General features: G+C 42.3%; 1 protein-coding gene across 1 annotated transcript in view; it reads right to left on the reverse strand.

The window, feature by feature from the left end:
- Positions 1-1,497: 1,497 nt before the first annotated feature.
- Positions 1,498-21,532, reverse strand: part of PTPRC (protein tyrosine phosphatase receptor type C) — a 181,575-nt gene continuing 161,540 nt past the window's right edge. Inside the window, exons 25-34 of the mRNA XM_075002512.1 lie at positions 17,656-17,813; positions 17,096-17,231; positions 15,142-15,291; positions 13,249-13,339; positions 8,379-8,512; positions 7,259-7,393; positions 6,353-6,475; positions 5,309-5,487; positions 3,882-4,017; positions 1,498-3,061 (exon numbers count right to left, since the gene is read on the reverse strand). Of these exons, the coding sequence (XP_074858613.1) occupies positions 2,780-3,061; positions 3,882-4,017; positions 5,309-5,487; positions 6,353-6,475; positions 7,259-7,393; positions 8,379-8,512; positions 13,249-13,339; positions 15,142-15,291; positions 17,096-17,231; positions 17,656-17,813 (1,524 nt within the window). The 3' untranslated portion in view covers positions 1,498-2,779. The remainder of the gene's footprint in view (positions 3,062-3,881; positions 4,018-5,308; positions 5,488-6,352; positions 6,476-7,258; positions 7,394-8,378; positions 8,513-13,248; positions 13,340-15,141; positions 15,292-17,095; positions 17,232-17,655; positions 17,814-21,532) is intronic.

A 21,532-nucleotide genomic window follows, 5' to 3' on the forward strand; every position in this document is an offset into this window, starting at 1 on the left:
CTGACGACAGTCTGCAGAAGCAGGGCATTCAGGGGGTGGACCGTCTGTGGGGAGGGGACACAGACACCCTGAAGGTGTGAGGCATGTGCCCGGCCTATCTCTGGTCCCCTCCCTGCCCCCCCAGTGGGTGTGTGCCCAGGCCTTCTTACCTCCATGACAACAACCCCAACTGTGGCCTTGTGCACACCAAATTGGTGTTCCATGGAGTGGCAGCTGTCTGGAGTGCCCAGCTTCCACAGAGCTGTCGCAACCCTCTTCTCAACAGGGAGGATGCACTGTATCTGGGTGTCCTGGTGTCTCCGGGTGGCTCCAGTAGCTCCAGGAAAGTCTGCCACCTCACCCAGAAATTCTGGAGCTAATGGTCGTTGTCCCACTCCCCGATGATGAGTCGCTTCCAACACTTGGAGCTGGTGGGGTGGCTCCAGAGCCAGCAGGGCACCCAGGGGGGTGGGGCAGGAGGATCTGATGGCCAGGGGAATCCTCTTTTGCCCCTGGCTGCCTGAAGGGGTGGTGGCACTGCCTCTCCGCCCACCTGGATGTGGGCTAGCAGAGTGCCTGCTCCGCGGTGGTGGCTAGCAGGAGATCGAGCTGCTCCTGCTGCTGCTCTGTGTCCATTCCTGCAGGCACTATGTCTGCAGGGCTTGTGGCAACTCCACAGGCCTCGTGCTATGCAAGCCGAGTGTGCTTGGGAGGGGCCCTTTAAGGGCACGGCTTGTTGTGGCCCTGGAAGGGCTTGTTTGCCCTGCCACCCCATCCACAGCCTTTCCTGGTTCCTTATTTTGAAAGGGGCCACCTGCATGTGTGGACGCTCCCTTTCCGCATCTGGGATGGCCTCTTTTGGTGTGCTGCATCACTATTTCAACATTGCACGTTGATGGCACCAGCCCTGGCTCATGTGTAGATGCTACGTGTCCAAGTAGTGACTTTTGATGTCCCTACTTCAAAAGATGCTACTTCAAAGTAGCACTCCAGGGTAGAAGTAGACAAACTTTCATTCTTTGGCTGTCAGGTGGATGAATCACTTTTTGGCAGCTTTCATATTCAATATTTTTAATCATGTGCACAGGTAGCCTATTGGTCTGACTCTGCAAAGGTGCTGGTAAGAATGTGTGGTCCGAATAATAGTGCCTTGGAGTGGAAGTTAGAAGTTCTAGCTCTTGTACCTGTTACATGACCTTGCACGAGTCATATCACTTCTGCATTATGTCCATGTTACATATAAGGAAACTAAGGCTTACCTCCCTTTGTAAAATATCTCAGCTTTTCAGATGATGTGATTGATATAAGAATTAAATACTACTATCGAGCCTGTGAAGATACAGCAAACAACAGAACCATGCACTGTGTGTAAAGAAAAACAAACTAATTTGCATAGTCTACAAACAGCACATGCATTTTAAGTCACTTAATTCCTTGACATATAAGTAACCTTACACAGTGTTTTATGTTTCAGAATAATTCCCAGTGTGCAATTTATTGAAAATCCTTTTTATTTTTCTTTAAAAGATTAGGCTAAAATCCAATAGGCACTAATAAAATAATCCAAACTGTAACACACAGACCATCATATTATGAAACTACTAATAAAATCTATAACGTTATAGAAGTAGCATGTACTATCAGTAATCTAAAATTTTGTAATACTGAATATGCATACGTATGACAGTTTTGCAGAAATATACTCTTTAAATTAGAAAAAAATTAACACAGAAGCATTTGTGGTAACACTTGGGGTTTCTGGACTTGTGAATCCTCAGATGCATTTGTGTGAAGCAACGAGGACATCTTGAGGCCAATTAGAAAAATGCAAAGCTTACATTCTTGATACATATGGATGTGTGGAACTAGTTACTCAGTTGATGTAAATCCCCATAGACTGCAATGGACCTGTAAGATATGGCCCAAATGGTTGCTTTGCAAAACAAGCACAACCCTAACTAAAGTCAATAGGAATTGAATAGCAGAAATTCAGGCCCATACTCCTTACCCACTAAGTCAATTTAAAGTTAGTAAAGTTACAAGAAAACTTATAGGTGACTGATGGTACCACTCAGGAGTTCCACTGTCCTCCCTGCCAAAAAAGTTTAATTGCTAAATGGGGTGTCCCCACATGCCCTCCCAATCCACCAACAAAGGTGGGGAAAGGGGCCAGTTACCCTGAGCTTCTTTGAAATGCCACAGCGGTAGTACTCTGTGCAACTGGGGGTTGGGAGGGCAACATTGACTGCCCTAGGTCCCACCCTCTCTGGGGACAAAGAGCCTGGTCCCCTTCCCACCTTGCCATAGGGCCCATGATGGCTGTTTACCCTGCTGCCCCTGCCTACCCCTCTGGGTGGCCCTCCGTGAACTCTCTCCTCCCACAGGCACCAGCTGCCCCTGAGAAAACTCTCATTTGCCATATTTCTAACTTTATATTTATGACTGTACATAATTAGAGATTTTGGTTCTGGCTACTTACTTTCTTACAACAAAAAATAAGGTTGATAAATGGTAACATGACTTTTTCTTTCTACTCTTCAATGCCACACTGTAATTAAAATAATCATTATACTATACAGATTTGTAAAAAGATCAAAAATAATTCACATAATTTGAAAGGAAAAGATTTTGAAATCTACACAAAATTTCAATTTTCACAGTGCATTATATTGTCAACAAATTTCAAGTATTTTTTCCATTCAGTACCTCTGAAAAATTAAGTCAAGATTAAATCTCTATTACTTATTCTGTTTAAGATTCCTTTATACATCCAAATATATACCGCATTTCATATATTTTTCTATGCACTCTCAGTTAAAACTGGAGTCTTGGGTCCATTTGTAGAACTTTCTGTTGCCTGAGAGTCATCTGCACATTTGGACTCTTCACACACTTCTATATTCTTACTGGCCTCTGACTCTAGTGAGTTGATATCAATAGTAACCAAATTAGCTTCCTGTTTTGTTTTTTCTACTTCATTGTCAATTTCAAACGTATCTTCCTGCTTGCTGTTCTTCTTTACTCCTCCATTCTGCGCAGGGTAGATGCTGGCAATAGTATCATACAGGAACTGGTATTGTTCCTAATACAAAAAAAAGAAGGAATTTGTGTAAATGAAAAGCCATGTAATTGAGATAGGATGGCTGATTATTTTTCTTTTATCTTAAGGGCTGACATTGCAGTGCTTTCTATCACACTGAAACATTCAGCGTAAGGCAATCTCCATAGCTCTTGGCCCACAGAAAGTCGAAGCACCTCCTTGCAATGCTCCGTTCTGAGTTCATGGTGACATGGCATTGAGGACATCCCATTCCCAAAGCCATGTCACAGAATCTAGGACTCTTGAGTCACATGGCAAACTGTCAAAAGTGTTTTTAAAGGGAAATCAAGCAGGGGAATGAAAAGTATAATCGTGACTGCTGCTTAGTATTCTAATGGACAACAGCAGAGTTAGCAAATCTAGATGATTTAGAAGATGGTGTCAGGGAGAAGAATGCGTATCGCATGCAAGCAGGAAGGCAGCTCCTTCGATGTACTCTTCAGAAAATAAGGAGGGCATTTTCTAACCTGTCGAAGGGAATTAGGCCTCTGACTACCATGGAATTCAATGGAAGATCTGCTCCAAACTCCCTTAGGTAGCTGCCGATGTCCACGCCTCAAAAATTAATGATTTACTATGTGTACCATTGACCTTTTTAGGTTCAAGAAAATGATTATTATGGCTGTGGACAGGTTGTAGACTAGTTCCTTGTCAACAATAGCTAATTGACAAGTGCTGATGGATAATTAAGGATGCGATCCCTATAATACATGTATATACATGCCAGTGGTTACGAGGACATTCAAGATTAAAGATAAGCAAATTTATTGCATTGTTTGTGTAACTCAGTGAATTTACTTACAAAAGAGGGGACCATTCCAGTCCTGGCACGTCGAAGAGCTTTCACCACTTGGAAGACATCGATCACATCTTCTGTTTCTGCACTTTCCAAGAGTGTCAGTAAGGCACAAAACATACCCGTTTGTTCAGATCCATCACTAGAAGGTACACATTAATGGAAATGAAAAATCAATACAATCTATCACTAGCAATCAGATTTACTTTAAAGATTATTGCATCGATAACAGTCACAAAGATTCCCACCTCTGAAATATTTCTAACTGGAAGGACATTCTATAAGCAAGAATACTATATGTTGTAAACAGGATATTGGATTTTACTGTGCTAAATTCTATCTAGCCCTTATATAGCCATTCAGGAAACGGGGAAACGAAGCCTCTTCTTCCTTTTTGTATGTCAGTATCAGTCAGATTTAGCTCCTACCCTTGGGAACTGCAGGGCTCCCACCATGATGTGACTCAGAAAGTTCCCATCAGTCGTCTGCATACTTGGCTCAATCTAATTCTTGACCTTCCCCCCACCCCTCCACTCTCTGATTTGCTCACCTTGATTATCTTTTTCTGATTTGTCCTCCTTGCTTACTGTTTTTGGTTCTCTGTGCCTTAAATATTGAGTCTGTTCTGGTCTGGCTATGGTCTGAAGAAGTGGGTCCGTCCCACGAAAGCTCACCTAATAAACTATTTTGCTAGTCTTTAAAGTGCTACTTGACTGCTTTTTGTTTTGATAGTGTCTAGACTAGCATGGCTTCCTCTCTGTTACTATACCCCATAATATGTTCTCTGTGGCCAGACCTTCAAATAGGTCTTACAAGATGGGTACACTGTCTCCAACTGCAACAAAGAGCCCCAAAGAGACATCGTGGCACATTATTGGTGCTTCACGTCATTCACAACTCAGAGTACATAAGAGGTGGACCATACTGATGTTAACAGCTAGCCATTGGAGAGGTATAAATGTCAGCAAAGAACCAAATCCATATCCACCTCCCTATTCTAGGTTTGGTGAAATTTACACCTCCCTGCACAAGGCTGGTCTTTCCAGCTGGTTGGTGCAGGCTTACAGTCCAACGTGAACTTTGTAAGGACCCCTGCTGATGGAATGCTGTAAGAATGTGATGAGCTGACTTTCCCCTGGCCATGCCTTTGCACTGGCCAGTGGCAGCTAGTTTTCAGATAGTCCTCATCTTCTCCCTTCACTCATGGCTCAGTGGAGGGAAGGTTGTGGCCATTGTGCAATGTTGTATGATACACAGGTGAACAATCCATCATGGAGCCCTCTACTGGAAGAACCTGGCATACAATGTAAAGTAAATTTAGTCCCCAGGCTTTTGGAAAGCTTTCAAGCAAAGCTAAGATTTATGAAACTGCTATTGTCAAGTATAACCAAACCCTAGAAGAGTGCTATAATATCTGCAGCATCCACACCTACCAACAGTGAATGACAATTGGATTGGTCTGTCTGAATCTGCTGTCCTCAGTGATAGTTTTAGCTGGAAGTTTTTGTTTGAGGTTCAGAATCATAGTGATTAAGTCTTTGGGGTTTTCAGGAAGGTCTAAACCATTCCACTTGTGGTACTGGTACTGATACACTTTTCGAGTTTCTTTCCTCTGCAAAACAGAGATAACCACGTGGTAGTAAAAAACAAGGAGTAACATAATGATCGACGCTGTGTTTATTCCACATGTATTTAAAACCAAAATCCCTACAATCACTTAGAACTAGACTGTGACTTGAACCCTGCCTGCGCAGGAGATAATGCTGTGGGTACTAAGACCCTGTGCACTCATTACTTTCCACTTAGCAGGTGGATTGGGCATGTTTGGAGACTTGCCTGAGGCCTGGTCTGCATTAGGAAACAAAGTCAATCCCAGATATGCAATTCTAGATGTGCCATTAGTGTAGCTAGAATCTACATATCAAATCGACTTTCTGCCCTAGTATATATCAGGGTTATTTGGGCTTGTGCTGATGTGCCTTACTCCAGGCAATAGCGTTGAGTACCAGGGTCAGTGGCCAAGCCCAAGAGATCAGTTTTGCTGCGCCTTCAGACCCAAAGCAAAACTAAACTCCGAAAGATTGATAGCAGCACATCGAATGCCTGGTAAGTACAGACATACCCTGAATTACCTTGAGGTGTGTAATAATTTGCTGTGGGACCAGGCCAGCAATAAATTACAGTCCACTAGTGTAAGAGAAGGGCAGCATGGGAGCTGTGCCATGAGGAGGCCTCTATCTTCATTTTACCTATGTCTGACTTTATAATTCAATGTGCAACTGTAAGTTACATTTTAATGACTATTAAAACATTTAAATATTTAAAGACAGGAACTAAGAAGACATCAGCTATCAAAACATAAACAGCTTTGTTCTTAACTTTTGGTAGTTCTTTATTTTGCTTGCTTTTACAAAAGGCTAAGTTTAAAACAGAAAAACAAATGTGAAATTCCCATCTGTCATTTTTTCATTTTTTACCTTAACATGTGTTACATCAAATGCACGGATGGTGTAGCTAGAAGACTGGTTGACATCTTTCATTTCAATTTCTATGCCTTCATATGTTTGTTTACCTTCTCCCCAATATTGTGCCCAGAGTTCCTGGAAGTGAAGTGAGTATAAATTACTTTAACATTTTCATCATTCCTTTTGCCTGTCTTTCCAAATCAATTTGTAGGCTGCATATATAATAAATACTCAATTTTATAGTACAGTACTCCCTCAAGTTACGTGAAGGTTGTGTTCCCACGCACCCTCACATAATGCAAATTTTGCGTAAGTCAGGGGTGCGGGGGCAGCTTTTTTCCCTGGAAGAACACACATTTTGCAGCTGGGGAAGCAGCAGGAGCACCTGGACCTCCTTTTGAAGGGTAAATCCTTGGGTTGGGGAGGGTCAGTTGGGGAGGGTTAAGCTTGGGGTGGATTAGGGCTGTGTGGGATGGGGGTGAGTCCAGGCTGTACAGCCCTTTAGGGGATTGAGCTAGAGTCAGACATGGGGGTGGGGATGAGCTGGAGCTGGGCAGGGTGGGGGTGAACCGGGGCAGGAGATGTTTGAACCAGGGCCACATGGTGAGGGGTGAGCTGAAGCCGCGCATATGGGGGGTTTGAACCAGGGCCAGGGGGTTGATCCAGGGCCAGGGGGAGCAGGATTTTGAGTTGCATTTCAAGGTTTTACTGTATTATAAAATAAATCACAATTTAAAATATAAAACAAACATATATCTTATTGTAAACAGAATAGTTGACAGGTTGAGGCACTTTCTTACAGATTCACATTTTGATTCAGAATTTAGAACGTGATTGCAATTTTGAGATTAGAATTCTGTTCTTTTCTCTTCAAAGAGTATCACATCATCCACTTTACATTGAAGATGATAGACTAACCTTGTCTCCTTCCTTGGGGTCTGTCAACATGACAATAAGTTTGACTTTTCTTTGAAAGACCATTTGCCAGAAGTCATTGATCGTATCTGGTAGTGGTGCTTGTGTTGCAATCATTTCCTTTGGACCCCAGTATCCCTAAAAAAGACCATTTGAATGTATAATTTATTTTTACTAATTTGTGAGAAAGGCAGGTGTCATATGTAAAGAAGTATTTGCCATCTAAAGGAAGTTTGGTAGTCTACATGAAATGAGTTAAAGGTTTTAGTATAGTTTCTAGGGGACAAGTATCCATTTTACAAAAAACATCAACACATCTGTCAATAGTTCACAATCTCACCTGAAAGCATGGATGTGCACATGACTGACCTTCCCTAACTAGTTGAGACACATTTGCACAGCCATTTGTGAAAACTTAAGACTAGCAATATCTGAGGCTACATGCGTTTGGGCGTTAAAGGAAGGCTCAGTCTCTACAGTAGACATTAGAAAATCACACTAAGTGAAATATGGTGCAAAATCACAGTATTGGTAAGCAATTCAATTGCTGCTGACACTATATCTATTCATAAACGTACATTTAAATTCAGTCAATACGCTAACTCTATTTTTGTCTCCAGAATCCAGACAAATCCAATTCACTGCATAATCTTGTCAACAGTTCTACCCATTGGTGTCCAGCAACTGCCCTCCAAAGATGGCATCTTTTAGATGTGCATGTAACATTAAACGCTTGCTTTTCAGTGCTGTTCTTGGTTTTCACTAAGTCAAATTTGTACCCACAAAAACTGCACAAAATTCACTTTAAGGACAGTTAATACATATAAAGTACCTGTGTGTGCCCAGAATTCATACATATGGGAGTCTCTTTATATATATACTGGAGAAAATATAGGCAGCACTGAAAAGCCTGGCTGAAAGTGTAAGGTAAGAGCTCTTTTTCTCCCATGGGACAGCAAATAGTACAAGAGTTTTGTGATTTAGTCTCTGAATGAGCATCCAATGAAACCAATAAAACCACCGGAGAGGGTAATCTGAGCAGAAATTGGAACATAACTATTGTAATGGGAATGTCAGTGGAAAGTACATTAGATACAAGTAGGTTTATCCTTTAAGTACATACAGTTATGAATGATGCATTGATGTATCTGCTTGCTTCCTCACAATCGCTGTCCTCATCAGATGATTCCTCTGAATCATGTTCACTATCTTTACTTTTCTCTTCTTCCTGTTTAACTGTTACTCTGTTAAAGTCATCTGGGGGGAAAAAAGTGTCCATTGTTACAATGGAAAGGGAAAGCAGAAAAAGTGCAGTTCTTTAGTTGTCATGCAATAGCATAGAGACTGCAGACGTAACACAATGGCAATTTGAAAAAAACAGTCAAGGACTCCTTACAGTTCATATTGTAACAAAACATTCACTCTTTACACTTTCCAAATTGGATTACTTAAACATAAATACTTATCAATATGGTAATTTACTGACCTGTAGTACCTATAGGGGTGTATGGGGTGTCCAGGGAGGGGTAGCACCTCTGGTGTGGGCACTTGTCATGTCTCTTCAGGGGCAGTTTGTGCGCCTTTGGTCCCCACCTGGCACCCAGCTCTCATATGTGGCTCCAAGAAGCTGTAGCATGCAGCAGCCACACCCTGATAAACTGCTTCAACAGGCAGGCTAAACCGGATGAGGGTAGCTGGCAGGTCTGAAACCTGTGGTGAGATAGGGAATTGCCTATCCCAGCATGCAAAGTCAGTCCTGGTGGATTGGACAGATGAGATCAACAGCCAGATCCAATGACCAGGAAGGCGGTTCTGCAACACTCTGTGGAGAGCATAGGTCATGACAAGGCAGCAAAAACGGCATGGCCATCCACTGCAGCCTAGGAAATCCCAGCTGTGGTGACTTTTTGTACCACTCAAACCAGGCTTCTGAGGTACAGAGAGTGGAACTGCCCCTGTGCAATGGCATTTCCACTTTAAACATTCTTCTGCACAGGTTCTTTGCACATTCTCATCACTTCTGTCTACCTCAAAGTCCTGCAGCAATGGTGGAGGGGCGAAGGGACAGGTGGAGGTAACCACTGGGAGTCATAGCTCCAAACCTGCACATAAGTGGCCTGTGGACTTTGGTTGCTCGACTCTGACCCTGGGACGACAGAGGAGTTCAGCATCATCCCAGGCAACTGAGCAGGCCTTTTTAGGAACAGCACTGCTCACCTTCAAAATGAGGGAGAAGACTAGAAAAGGTGTCCCAAAAATTGCTTGTCCCAATCAAAATGGCCAGCATGCTGCAGCCGGCAGTTTTACCTTCACAGCAGTCGAAAACAGTGAAAAGAAAGATGGTATTTGCAGCATGGAACATTTGCACCCTCTTTGACAGGGAGAATGCTATGAGGCCTGAGAGAAGAATGGCCCTCATAGCAAGAGAACTGGCACGTTATAAAATTGACATAGCCACCCTGAGCAAGTCAAGACTGGCAGAGGAAGGATCCATCTGTGAACCAAAAGGAGGTTACACCTCCTTCTGGAAAGGCAGGTCAGAAAATGAAGACAGAATCCACAGAGTGGGACTTGCCATAAGACATCACTTCTGCACCAGCTTCCTGACCTACCAACTTGCATCAGTGAGCATCTGATCAAGCTCTGCTTCCCCCTCAACACCTCTTGCCATGTTACAGTCATCAGCACTTATGCCCCCACACTGACTAGCAGCGACAAAGTAAACAAAGTTTCTGTGAGGAACTTGACTATCTTGTGAAAGCAACTCCTCCTAGTGACAAGCTTCTCCTGTTGGGTGACTTCAACACCAGGATTGGCAAGGACTGTAGGACTTGGAAAGGGGTGCTGGGGCATCATGGTGTTGGTAACATGAATGCCAATGGCCGCCTTCTGCTGAGCTTGTGTGCAGAAAACGACCTGACAATTACCAAAACTCTCTTCAGGCAAGCCAATAAATACAAGATCACATGGGTGCACCCGAGATCAAAATGTCATTAGTTGCAGGTGGGACATTCGAGATGTTAAGATCACCAGGGCCATATGGGGAGCTGAGTGCTGGACTGATCATAGACTCGTCAGATCAGTCCTTATGCTGCACATCACACCACTGAACTGCAAGAAGCTCAAGGTTGTCAGACCCTCCTTCAACTTCAGGAAGCTGCAACATACTGGTCATCATGAGAAATTCGCAGCCTGCCTTGATGAAGTGCTGACATCCCATGGACCTCTGGCTGGAGACCCAACACAAAAGTGGGACCAGTTCAAAACCCTGGTGACAGAGTCAGACATGTCAACACTAGGAATGAAAAAGATTGTTCCTCAAGACTGGTTTGATGAAAATGACTAGGCCATCATGAAGATCTTAGAGGAAAAACAGAACGCATTTCTGCTATGGCAAAACAATCAGTCCTCAATCTCCAAATATGATCATTTCAAACACCTTCAGAGCAAGGTGCAAACGGCACTTCGCAAAGTGCAAGATGACTGGTGGGAGAGTAAAGCTAATGAAGTCCAATACTACGCTGACACCAAGAACTCCAAGATGTTCTTCAGTGCTATCAGAGCTATATATGGACCTTCAAAGCCAAGTGCGACACCTCTCCTGTCTGCAGATGGCATGACCTTTCTGAGGGAGAAGAACAGCATCAACAATAGGTGGACAGAGCACTTCAGCAACCTTCTCAATGGACCCTCCATTGTTTCCCCGTGGCCCTAGACCAGATCCCTTAGAAACCCACAATAGATAGTCTTGACCTGCCCCCTACAATGGATGAGGTCAAAAAGGCAATCAGCCAGACCACCTCTGGCAAAGCCCCTGGAATGGACAGTATAGCCGCGTCTACACGTGCCGGCTACTTCGAAGTAGCCGTGCCAACTTCAAAATAGCGCCCGCCACGTCTACACGTGGCGAGTGGTATTTTGAAGTTGAAATCGACATAAGGCAGTGAGACGTCGAAGTCGCTATCCTCATGAGGAGAGGGGAATAGCGCCCTACTCCTCTGTTGAACGTCGAAGTAGGGCACGTGTAGACGATCCGCGTCCCGCAACATCGAAATAGTGGGGTCTGCCATGGCGGCCATCAGCAGAGGGGTTGAGAGACACTCTCTCCAGCCCCTGCAGGGCTCTATGGTCACCATGTGCAGCAGCCCTTAGCCCAGGGCTTCTGGCTGCTGCTGCTGCAGCTGGGGATCCATGCTGCATGCACAGGGTCTGCAACCAGTTGTCGGCTCTGTGGATCTTGTGCTGTTTAGTGCAAGTGTGTCTGGGAGGGGCCCTTTAAGGGAGCGGCTTGCTGTTGAGTCTGCCCTGTGACCCTGTCTGCAGCTGTTCCTGGCACCCTTATTTCGATGTGGGCCGCTTTGGTGTGTAGACGCTCCCCTGCAGCGCCTACTTCAATGTAGTGCTGCCCAACGTCGATGTTGAACGTCGACGGCACCAGCCCTGGAGGAAGTGTAGATGTTATTCATCGAAATAGCTTATTTCAATGTCGCTACATCGAAATAAGCTATTTTGATGTAGCATTCACGTGTAGACGTAGCTCATCCCTGCTGAAATTTTCAAAGCGGCAAGACCAGTGTCACTTGAAGCCTTTCACAACATCTTGATCAGCATCTTGGAAGAAGACATGGCTGCCTGAGAAGATTCGTTAATCTCATACGCCTGTTCCACGATGACGTGACTGGCTTTGTTCTTTCAAATGGCGAGTCCTCAGATCCATTTGAGATATCCAATGGCATGAAGCAAGGGTGCGTGCCGGCCCCAGTGTTATTCAACCTCTTTTTCACATGCATCCTCAGCCACACAGTTAGGGACCTGGACCATAGAGTCTACATAAAATACATACTCGATGGGTCACTTTTTGACTTTCATTGTCTGAATGCTAAACCAAGATGCTTGAGAGGCTCATTCTTGAAGCCCTGTTTGCTGACGACTGTGCACTTATGGCACACAAGGAATCTGATCTCCAGCTCATCGTCAACAAGTTTGCTGATGCTACTCGCCTCTTTGGTTTGACCCTCAGCCTAGGAAAGACTGAGGTACTGTTTCAACCTGCTCCAGGATCTGCTGTTCTCCCTGCTTCAATCTTTATTGAAGGAACAGAGTTAAAAACAGTAGAGGAGTTCAAGTACCTTGGCAGTGTGATAGCCAGTGATGGCTCCCTTGACAAAGAAATCAATGCCCGAATCTGCCAGGCCAGCCGGGCACTAGGACATCTGAGAGCGCAAGTGTTGAATCAGCACAATATCCGACAGTCCACTAAACTGAAAGTGTACAAGGCTGTAGTCCTGACCGGTCTCCTGTATGGCTGCGAATCCTGGATCTTGTACAGAAAACATATAAAACTGCTGGAGCGCTTCCACACATGCAGCCTGAGGTCAATACTGCACATTCAATGGGAGGACAGAGTTACGAACCTGGAAGTCCTGTACAGAGCGGGAACCACGAGCATTGAAGCCATGATTCTGAAAGCCCAGCTTCACTGGACAGGGCACGTCATGTAATGGAGGAATCAAGAATCCCTAAGCAACTCCTCTATGGTGAGCTCTCCCAGGGCAAAAGGAATCAAGGTAGGCCTCGCAAGAGATATAAAGACTGAGTGAAGGCCAACATTGCTCATGCTGGTTTAAAACCAGATCAGCTAGAGCAGCATGCAAAAGCCTGAACAGGCTGGCATGCTCTCGTACGACACGCATATGACAACTTTGAAGAGCAGAGATGTGTACACCTCATTGATGCTCATGACAGGAAGAAAGCAACAGCAGTAGCTGCACCAACAGAGCCAGGACAATTCCCTTGCCCCCACTGTGAACGCCTATGCCGTTCAAAGCTTGGTCTCCTTAGGCACATGCGAGTCCACAACTGATGAGCCCATGCAAGCTCAAGACATCATCGTCGGACACGACAGACTACCTACACACATGTATCTATAATTCCTTGAAAGAAGCTTCATACAAATAGAATAATTTGACTGCAGAATCAGTGCAAATACTTACATGGAATGATTTTGGAATTCCGGTTTTTACTTTTATTTTCCTGTCGATTGCCAGTGTTCTGTGTCCGCCACCCCCTGTAGGATGGTAGCCTCTAAGGAAAGAAAAATATACAAGGTCACACCATATACTCAACAATGGTTTGCTAGCTTAATAAATTAGTGGTACTCTGAGAGATGCATCGCCTCTCTTAATACTTCAGTACCCCATTTGCTTCATATCATTCTGTAGAAGTGTGGGGACCACAGTTTACAAACACTTGAACCTATCTAGTGCACTACCACAAAAATCATGTAGATGGAAACTATTTAAAAAGATTGTGCTGCTATTTTTAATAAATAATGTTAATATATAGTAGGGAATGGAATTGCTATTTTAATGATATTTCACAAATTTAAATATTTTTACATAAATACAAAACAGGTTTATTAGTTTGCTAAGCTAATTATGGTAGTGCCACAATATATATGTCACAGAAAATACATCTGTATAATGATCTACCAACTATGGTACCCATTCTTCATGGGCATCGTAAGCAAACCAATTGCTTTTCAATGGCATGAATTGCTAATAGTAATTTGCACCCTCAAATCCACATTGACACAAGGACATTATTGCTACAAATAAATTGACATGCCTAGGTTCAATTATTTTAAAACCTTTTACACCTTCCATAGGTCCTGATCTTACAAGCTATTCTACTCAGGTTTTGTCTACACTGACTATTGAGTGACAAAATTTTCTTTTTAAATAAGTCCTGTAGCATCTTATAGACTAAGTCCAGGTCTACACCAGACCTTAAAGTTGATTGTAGATACACAATTCCAGCTACAACAATTGTGAAGCTGGCATCGACGTATCCACAAGCAACTTATCTGGCCACCCTATATGAGGGAGACCTCATTATTCCTTGCAAGATTGAGGAGTACAGGGGTCGACTGTTGACTGCTGATCGTTTGATTTCATGCATCCCCACTGAATGAACTCAAACTCTGGAAGATCAGGTCTGACTGGGTGATCTCCCAGGTAGTGTAGATGTACAGATTTATTAGGGCATAAGCTTTTGTGGGTAAAACCAACTACATCAGAAGAACTGGGGAAGTGATGAACCAGAGGAGTGCCCAGAAGTCACCCACCTCAGGACAAGCCCAAAAAGGAAAATGAGCTTTTGTTATTCATGTGTACTTAAATGACCCCACTTCCTTCAGACCTCCCCTCTCCCCACAACCTCCAAGACATAAGCTTTATTCTGGCAAGTGCTATTGTAAATACTGCTTTGTCTACAGGCTTAATCTCCCTATTGTGAATAAAAGCTGTAGACAAAGACCTAGGCAGTTGCTTGTTCTGCATCCACAGGGAAAAGCTTGAAGGATCAGAGCCTAATTCTTTAATTTTATACACAGTCCTGGTTCGACCACATGCAATTATATATCTGTCCATTATATTTCATCTCTAGTTTCTTATAAGAAAAATTAAATAAAGCTATTGAAGAAATAAAAAAAAAACAAATCACATTTTTAGGATCATAAAAAAATTAAAAATACAAAATATCAATTTACAACTGGAAAAACTGGAAAAGATAAATCTCAGTATGAATGCTCCTAGGATCAGATTCCCATAAACTGGCCTAGCTCAGCTGAAGACATTGTAACTATGCTTGTTTATACAGATGCATATCTGGCCCTATCTCTCTTCTGCATCAACTAAATGAAGGATCTAATTTGAGCAGTTTCTTAGTCTGCTGATTTCATTTAAAATTCATAAAATATACCAGCTTACTTGAAAGAATGTGGCTCTGAATTATTGGTTTATTTAAATCCATATTACTACATGTCATTTTGTTTCTTACAATCAGAATACAGAGTGGCATAAACAAGAATGTACTGTTTTATTTACCTGGAATTCTGCTTCCAGAAGAGATGGATCACTGGGAGGATCTCTTTTCTTCAGAGTATTCAGGTAGGTGTGTAGTTCAGAGAGATTGACCTCTGTTTCACCAAACTGATTGTATTCCACCAAGGCTTGATGGATCAGGATGTATTGTGACTAGTGTTCCCCGATAGAAGGTTGAGGTGGATTTCCAAAAAATCGCAAGTAATAATTAAAAAGAAAAGTTTTTTTTAAAACTGCTCTTGCTATGCAAAACACACAATAGTATACACATATTCTTATTACTGTTGCTATTTGAAATGAGCAGTAGATGCACTATGCTAATTAAACAAAGTTAGCTGTGATAGTGCAATATTTCATACTTTTAATCAAAAGTCCTATATAAATAAAATATAGTGTAACTTTAAGTTATACAATAAAGAATTTGGGTTTGGATTTTCAAAGACACCCACATATGTGAGAATCACAGACTCATAGGGTTGGAAGACAACTCAGGAGGTCATCAAGTCCAACCTCCTGCTGAAACCAGGACTAGTCCAAACTAAATCATCCCAGCCAGGGCTTTGTCCAGCCAGGATTTAAAAATCTCTAGGGATGGAGATTCCACCATGTCTCTTGGTAATGCATTCCAGTGCTTCACCACTCTCAACAATTTTTCCAACCTAGATTTCTCCCTCCACAACTTGGGACCATTGCTCCTTGTTTTATCATCTGTCACCATTGAGAACAGCCTCACTCCACCCTCCTTGGAACTCCCCTTCAGGGAGTTGAAGGCTGATATCAAATCTCCCCCATCCCCCCTGTGTAGACTAACTGAACCAAATCCCTCAGTTTCTCCTCATAACACATGTTGTCCAGCCCCAACATCATTTTTGTCTTTCTCCACTGGACTCTGTCCTCCCCAGTGCCAAATAATGGGGAATAATCACCTCCTTAGATATGTTAGCAATGCTCCTACTAATGCATCCTAGCATCCCAGCATGCTATTAACTTTCTTAGCTAAAATGGTACATATTGACTCATATCCAGCTTCTCATCAGCTGTAATCTCCAGGTCCTTTTCTGCAGCACTGCTGCTTAGCCAGTTGTTCCATAGCCTATAGCAGTGCTTGGGATTTCTGTGTCCTGAGTTCAGGATTCTGAACTTCTCTTTGATGAACCTCATCAGATTTCTTTTGTCTCAATCCTCCAGTATGTCTAGGTCTCCCTGGACCTTCTCCCTATGCTCCAGCATATCAACTTCTCTCTCTAGTTGAATGTCACCTGCGAATATGCTCAGGGTGCTATCCATCCTCTCATTCAGTTCATTAATAAAGATGTGGAATAAAACTGGAACCAGAACTGGCCCTTTGGGTACTCCACTTGATACCAACTGGCAACCACAGAACCATTGATCACTATCTGTTGAGCCCAACCATCTAGCTAGCTTCCTATCCACCTTACAGTCCATTCATTCAAGCCATACTTCTTTAACTTGCTTGCAAAGATACTGTGGGAGACTGTATCAAAAGCTTTGCTGAATTCAAGGTATATTGAGTTAGGAACTCAAGTCCCATCAGTCTTTTTAAATGGAATTTGTGCTCCTAAGCACTTTTTTAAAATCCTCACTAAAGAACCGAAAAAGGTTATATTTTCAGGTTGCATATCCATAGTTAATCTGGCCCAAAAATGTACATACTTGGATATCAAATGATAGGCTCCTACATATTTTTGTCCCCTGCCCTTTTTTGTTGCAATACTAACTTTTTTAAAAAAGCTGAAATGTCAAAATATGGAAAATTCTGACCAATCTGACTTCACAGATGGTTTTCTTCCTCTGTTTTTTCATAATTTTATATTTCCTTGGACAGTTGCAACAGAAAATCATGATCAGCTTTACCTAGGGTTGAGCTAGCAGGACACAGCTTTCCCTGAGCGATATTAATAAATGAAAAACAAAGCAGTGAACTCTAGAAACATACCTCTACTTGAACCATGAGGCATCGCTGTCTCCGGAGCTTTACAATATAACCATAAACATCCACTCTGCCTTCTACCTCTAGCCCCTCCAGCATAGCATCAATCCCAATGTAGGTTCCTGTACGTCCAACACCAGCACTAAGTACAAAGCAATAGTTATTGAGAGGGGAAGGGAGCGATCAATGATATTCTCATAGGTGACACAAAGGGCAGGGTGTACAGTCCAAACAATGTGTCTGATTGCAAATTAATCCACAGTTCAGAAGTCTGGTAAATTTGCATTTTAAATATCTTTTAAATAAATAAGGACAATATTTTCAAACTAAGCAAGCAAGCATCATCCAGTGATCAGAGTGGGAGTTGTAGGCTTTTATTACCTTTGAAAATCAGACCTCTTTTTTAGGTTTGTAAACATAGAATTAGGTGCCTTACTTGAAAGCAATCAACTTTGCAAATTTTGACATAGCAGCTATTGCTAACCTTCCCTAACTTCCCTAATTTGCTTTTCTGCGTAGCTTGAGCGGGCATTGGTTTACTATCAGAGAATTGTTGTAATATTTACCTGCAATGAATCACAATTGGGCCACTAAAAAAGTTGCTTAAAGCATTAACTCTCCGGCGTAATTTGAGGAGAAGATGTGGATCTTCAGGTACTCCATGGTCTGGCCAGCTAGTAAACTGAATATGAGTCACGTCTCTCCCAGGTGTCTTCTCCTTTCTCTGGAGGAGGTGAGATTGTTTCATTATCATCATGCCAAAATCAAATGTAAATATGCAAAATATAGAATAAATCAGAAGAAAATAGATATAGTAGTCATGTAATATTGCAATAGCGGTTCCAGACACTACACAGTTACATGGTCTTTCCAAGGTTTCAGAAGCAGAATATTTTTCATATACGGTTTTAATAACAAAAGTGGTCAAAAATAAGAGCTATACATGTGGAATATGCCCTAACTTGAAGAAAGGATATAATGACAGTCCAGGAAGGTTAAGTCCAATAGGCCTATCATTACAAAACTGTTTTGTAATTATGTAGTACGTAGCATGTATTCTCCTCTGCACTTGCAAATAACTCAGGAAGACAGCATCCAGGCCTATATCCTGCCATGCATACTCATTGTTTATTTTACATACTTATAACTGCATGCTAACATCGCATAGGCCCACAGAGGAATGAAGAAAATTTAAAAACTGCAAATCAGAATAGACAGAAAGGGACAATCAAGTCTGTGACAATCACTGAGGAAGCTCATGATTTCTAGTCATTGTATTCAGTGTGCAAAGTATATCAGATCCCACAAGATCACAGACCATACTTTGGTATGTTGTTGACAGAATCCAGCATGGAGAGGGGAAAATACACATTTTGGTAGCTGGAGAACTATGACAGTGAGCCTAAATTAAAAACAAAAATGTTATAATCTGGTGCACTTCATCACTAACTACATGATGGAGTTGAGTTACAAAGACTAAACAACAATACATCTTGACTGTTTCCATTCTCTTGTTATGAGTGGAGAGTTGGGAATAGAGACTTAACAGGACAAAAACAATATAACACACACTATTTTCTCTCAGGAAACATTCCACAGTCCATGGACTATATTATCATAGTGGCAGTCTAAATGTACCATGGGAGATGTTCTCAGCTTGTGCTTGGTTAGAAGATAACCTCAAGCCATGCCTGGTTAGCATATGATATACTGAAATGGCATTATCTAACCCAGGCAGAATACTTGGATTGATAACTGTATGCTTATCTCACATTCAGGAAATACTCTGTACTCTCACTAACTGGAGCTGGAATTATATAATGATAATCTCTTTTTTCCACAGTAACTATTCAATAGGGCCGTGGCTACACTAGCCCCCTCCTTTCAGAAGGGCATTGTAATGAGTCACTTTGGCAGATGCTAATGAGGCGCTGCCATGAACATACAGCGCCTCATTAGCATAATGGTGGTTGTGCACATTTTGAAAGTGCTGCTTTCAAAATGCACACCACCTGTATAGACTTTCCAGAGGACCCCCTATTTCAAAAGCCCCTTCTTCCCATTTGGCTTTGGGAAGAAGGGGCTTTCAAAGTCCAGAGGATCCTTTTGAAAGGCCCCTGTCTACATGGGAGTTGTGCATTTCGAAAGCAGCACTTTTGAAAGGCATGAGGCTGCCTTTATGCTACTGAGGTGCTGCATATTCGTGGCAGAGCCTTATTAGCATCTGCCAAAGTGGCTCATTACAATGCCCCTTCCGAAAAGAGGGGGCTAGTGTAGCCACAACCTAGGTGAATTTACAAAAGACAACTGACCGAGAGTCCAGGATAGCCAATCCCTGCATATAATATGCAAAATTGTTGTATGGTTGCTCAATAACTAACTGCTAGTTTAAGAGCTTTAATAATGCGCGTCTGGAAGTTTCATAAGGGTGTGTGAGTTGTTGTTTTTTGCCCATTCTTACCAACATAAAAGTTAACTGATATTTTACAGTACTTTAAATGATAACCAGCTGTGGCAGCAGTCAGTATATATTTAACTTTATTTTTTGTTAATACAGCCAAGCAAGCAAGCTCCAAACAAAGTGTTACATATAAAAATCAATACACATTACTTCTGACCAGCACACACTTGAGATATTGTAATTTGGAGTCTCTCCTATGCATGATGCCACAGAGTTATATTAACACTTAAGGGGTTGGTATGGCCATGTTACTCACAGTAAGTGGTAATTTGGTCTATGTCTAGATTATACAGATTTGTTGACAGAAGTTTTTTGTCAGAAGATACCTTCTGACAAAACTTCTGTCAACAGATCGCGGCCAAACGACCAAGTGGATTACAAGAGTGATCCACTCTGTAAACAGAGAGAAGCCGGACTTCCCAACCATTCTCTTGGCAAAACAGCCAACCAGAAGCACAGCAGACAGGGCTGCCCAGTGTCCCAGAAGCCGTGTCTGTTGACAGAGGGCCCTCTAGAATGTCCTGACAGGCTTATTGTGCACACATCTTTGTTTTATCCTTGAAGATTTTTGATATTGTATCAAGTCCTTTTATTAGATATATATTGTATAAGTCCCTGTTATATAGAATTTTTCTATTTTTCATTTAGAATGTAAAAAAAATTGTATTGTCTTTTTATATAGAAATCTTGTATTTTTCCATTTAGAATGTAGAAACTCTGTATTAAGACTTTTCTTTGTGTGTGTCTTGTAGAATAGTACCTAGGAATAAGTAAGGCAAAGAAAATCTCTGTACCCTTTATTTTTGGATTGCTTAATTGATTGCCCTGTTGAGTGAATGATATGTGACTGGATAAGGTGTGGAAGACAAGCACCTCCAGGTACTTGCAAAGGTTGGAGAAGGGATGAAAGCTGGATCCAGGACCAATGAGAACCACGGAAACTGTGAAGTGGGCCCAGTGAAAGAAGACTGGACATATGGACAACTTGGGAGTCATTAGCAAGTGCCTACTTTCAGAAGCACCCTCCACTCTCTGATGGTGAAGAAAACACCACCCAGGAGAAGGTGCCACAGATGCCCAAATGCATATTCATAAGATTGCTCTCCCAGATTACGCATATGCATGAAACAGCTAACTGGTGGTAACCTGCATGAGAGAGATGACACTATAAATGGAAGGCAGACTGCACAGGGTCCCCAGGTTTTGTCTTGTCAGTACTGGAGCACCTATCTGGGTCAGCAGAAGCCTGGCTCCACCCCTTCCCCATCTAACTCATCTGGACAGTGCAGTTGTGCGGAGCAACTTTTGGTAACAGCAGCAAGATGGAGTGTATGTGTGTGTGTGTGTGTGTGTGTGTGTGTGCTTGTGTGCGTGTGTGTGTGTGAAAGAGAATATTATATAGATGCATATGATAAGTATTGATTATTATACCGTGTACCAATAAATGTGGCGTTTTGCCTTTTCCCCCTGAAAAGATCCTGTGCAGTACTTTTCAGTACAACATTATGCCTGACGGGGAGCAGGATACGGCTGTTGACAAAAGTGCTTCATTCTGTCAATTTACTGTCAACAGAACTCCTTGGGAATCTCGATGTTCCTTGGGTTTTGTTGACACAATGCCAGCTTTGTTGACAAAACCCTCTAGTGTAGTCATAGCCTAAGAGTTTTGTGGAACTAGTCACAACATACGCTTCTACTCAGCGTAAGGAAAAGTAGAATCAGGGTCTAACATTAGAGAAAAATGGATCTGGACTGGTGCTGTATTATTTATGTCTTATGTTGACCTGAACTTTCAGCACATTCACTCTTTAAATCTAATGCAACAAATTGTACTGGGGGGACAGGAAAAGGGCCAAAAGGGTTAATTCTGCAGTCAGTAACATTAACATCTAGTGGTGTTTCACTGGTGTAATTGAGATCAGTAATTGGTATTGAACACTGTCTGCTCAGAAACATAAGTTGATAAATAAAACAGAAGTTAC

The sequence above is a fragment of the Carettochelys insculpta genome, chromosome 9, assembly GCF_033958435.1.
Source record: "Carettochelys insculpta isolate YL-2023 chromosome 9, ASM3395843v1, whole genome shotgun sequence".
Lineage (NCBI taxonomy): Eukaryota > Metazoa > Chordata > Testudines > Carettochelyidae > Carettochelys > Carettochelys insculpta.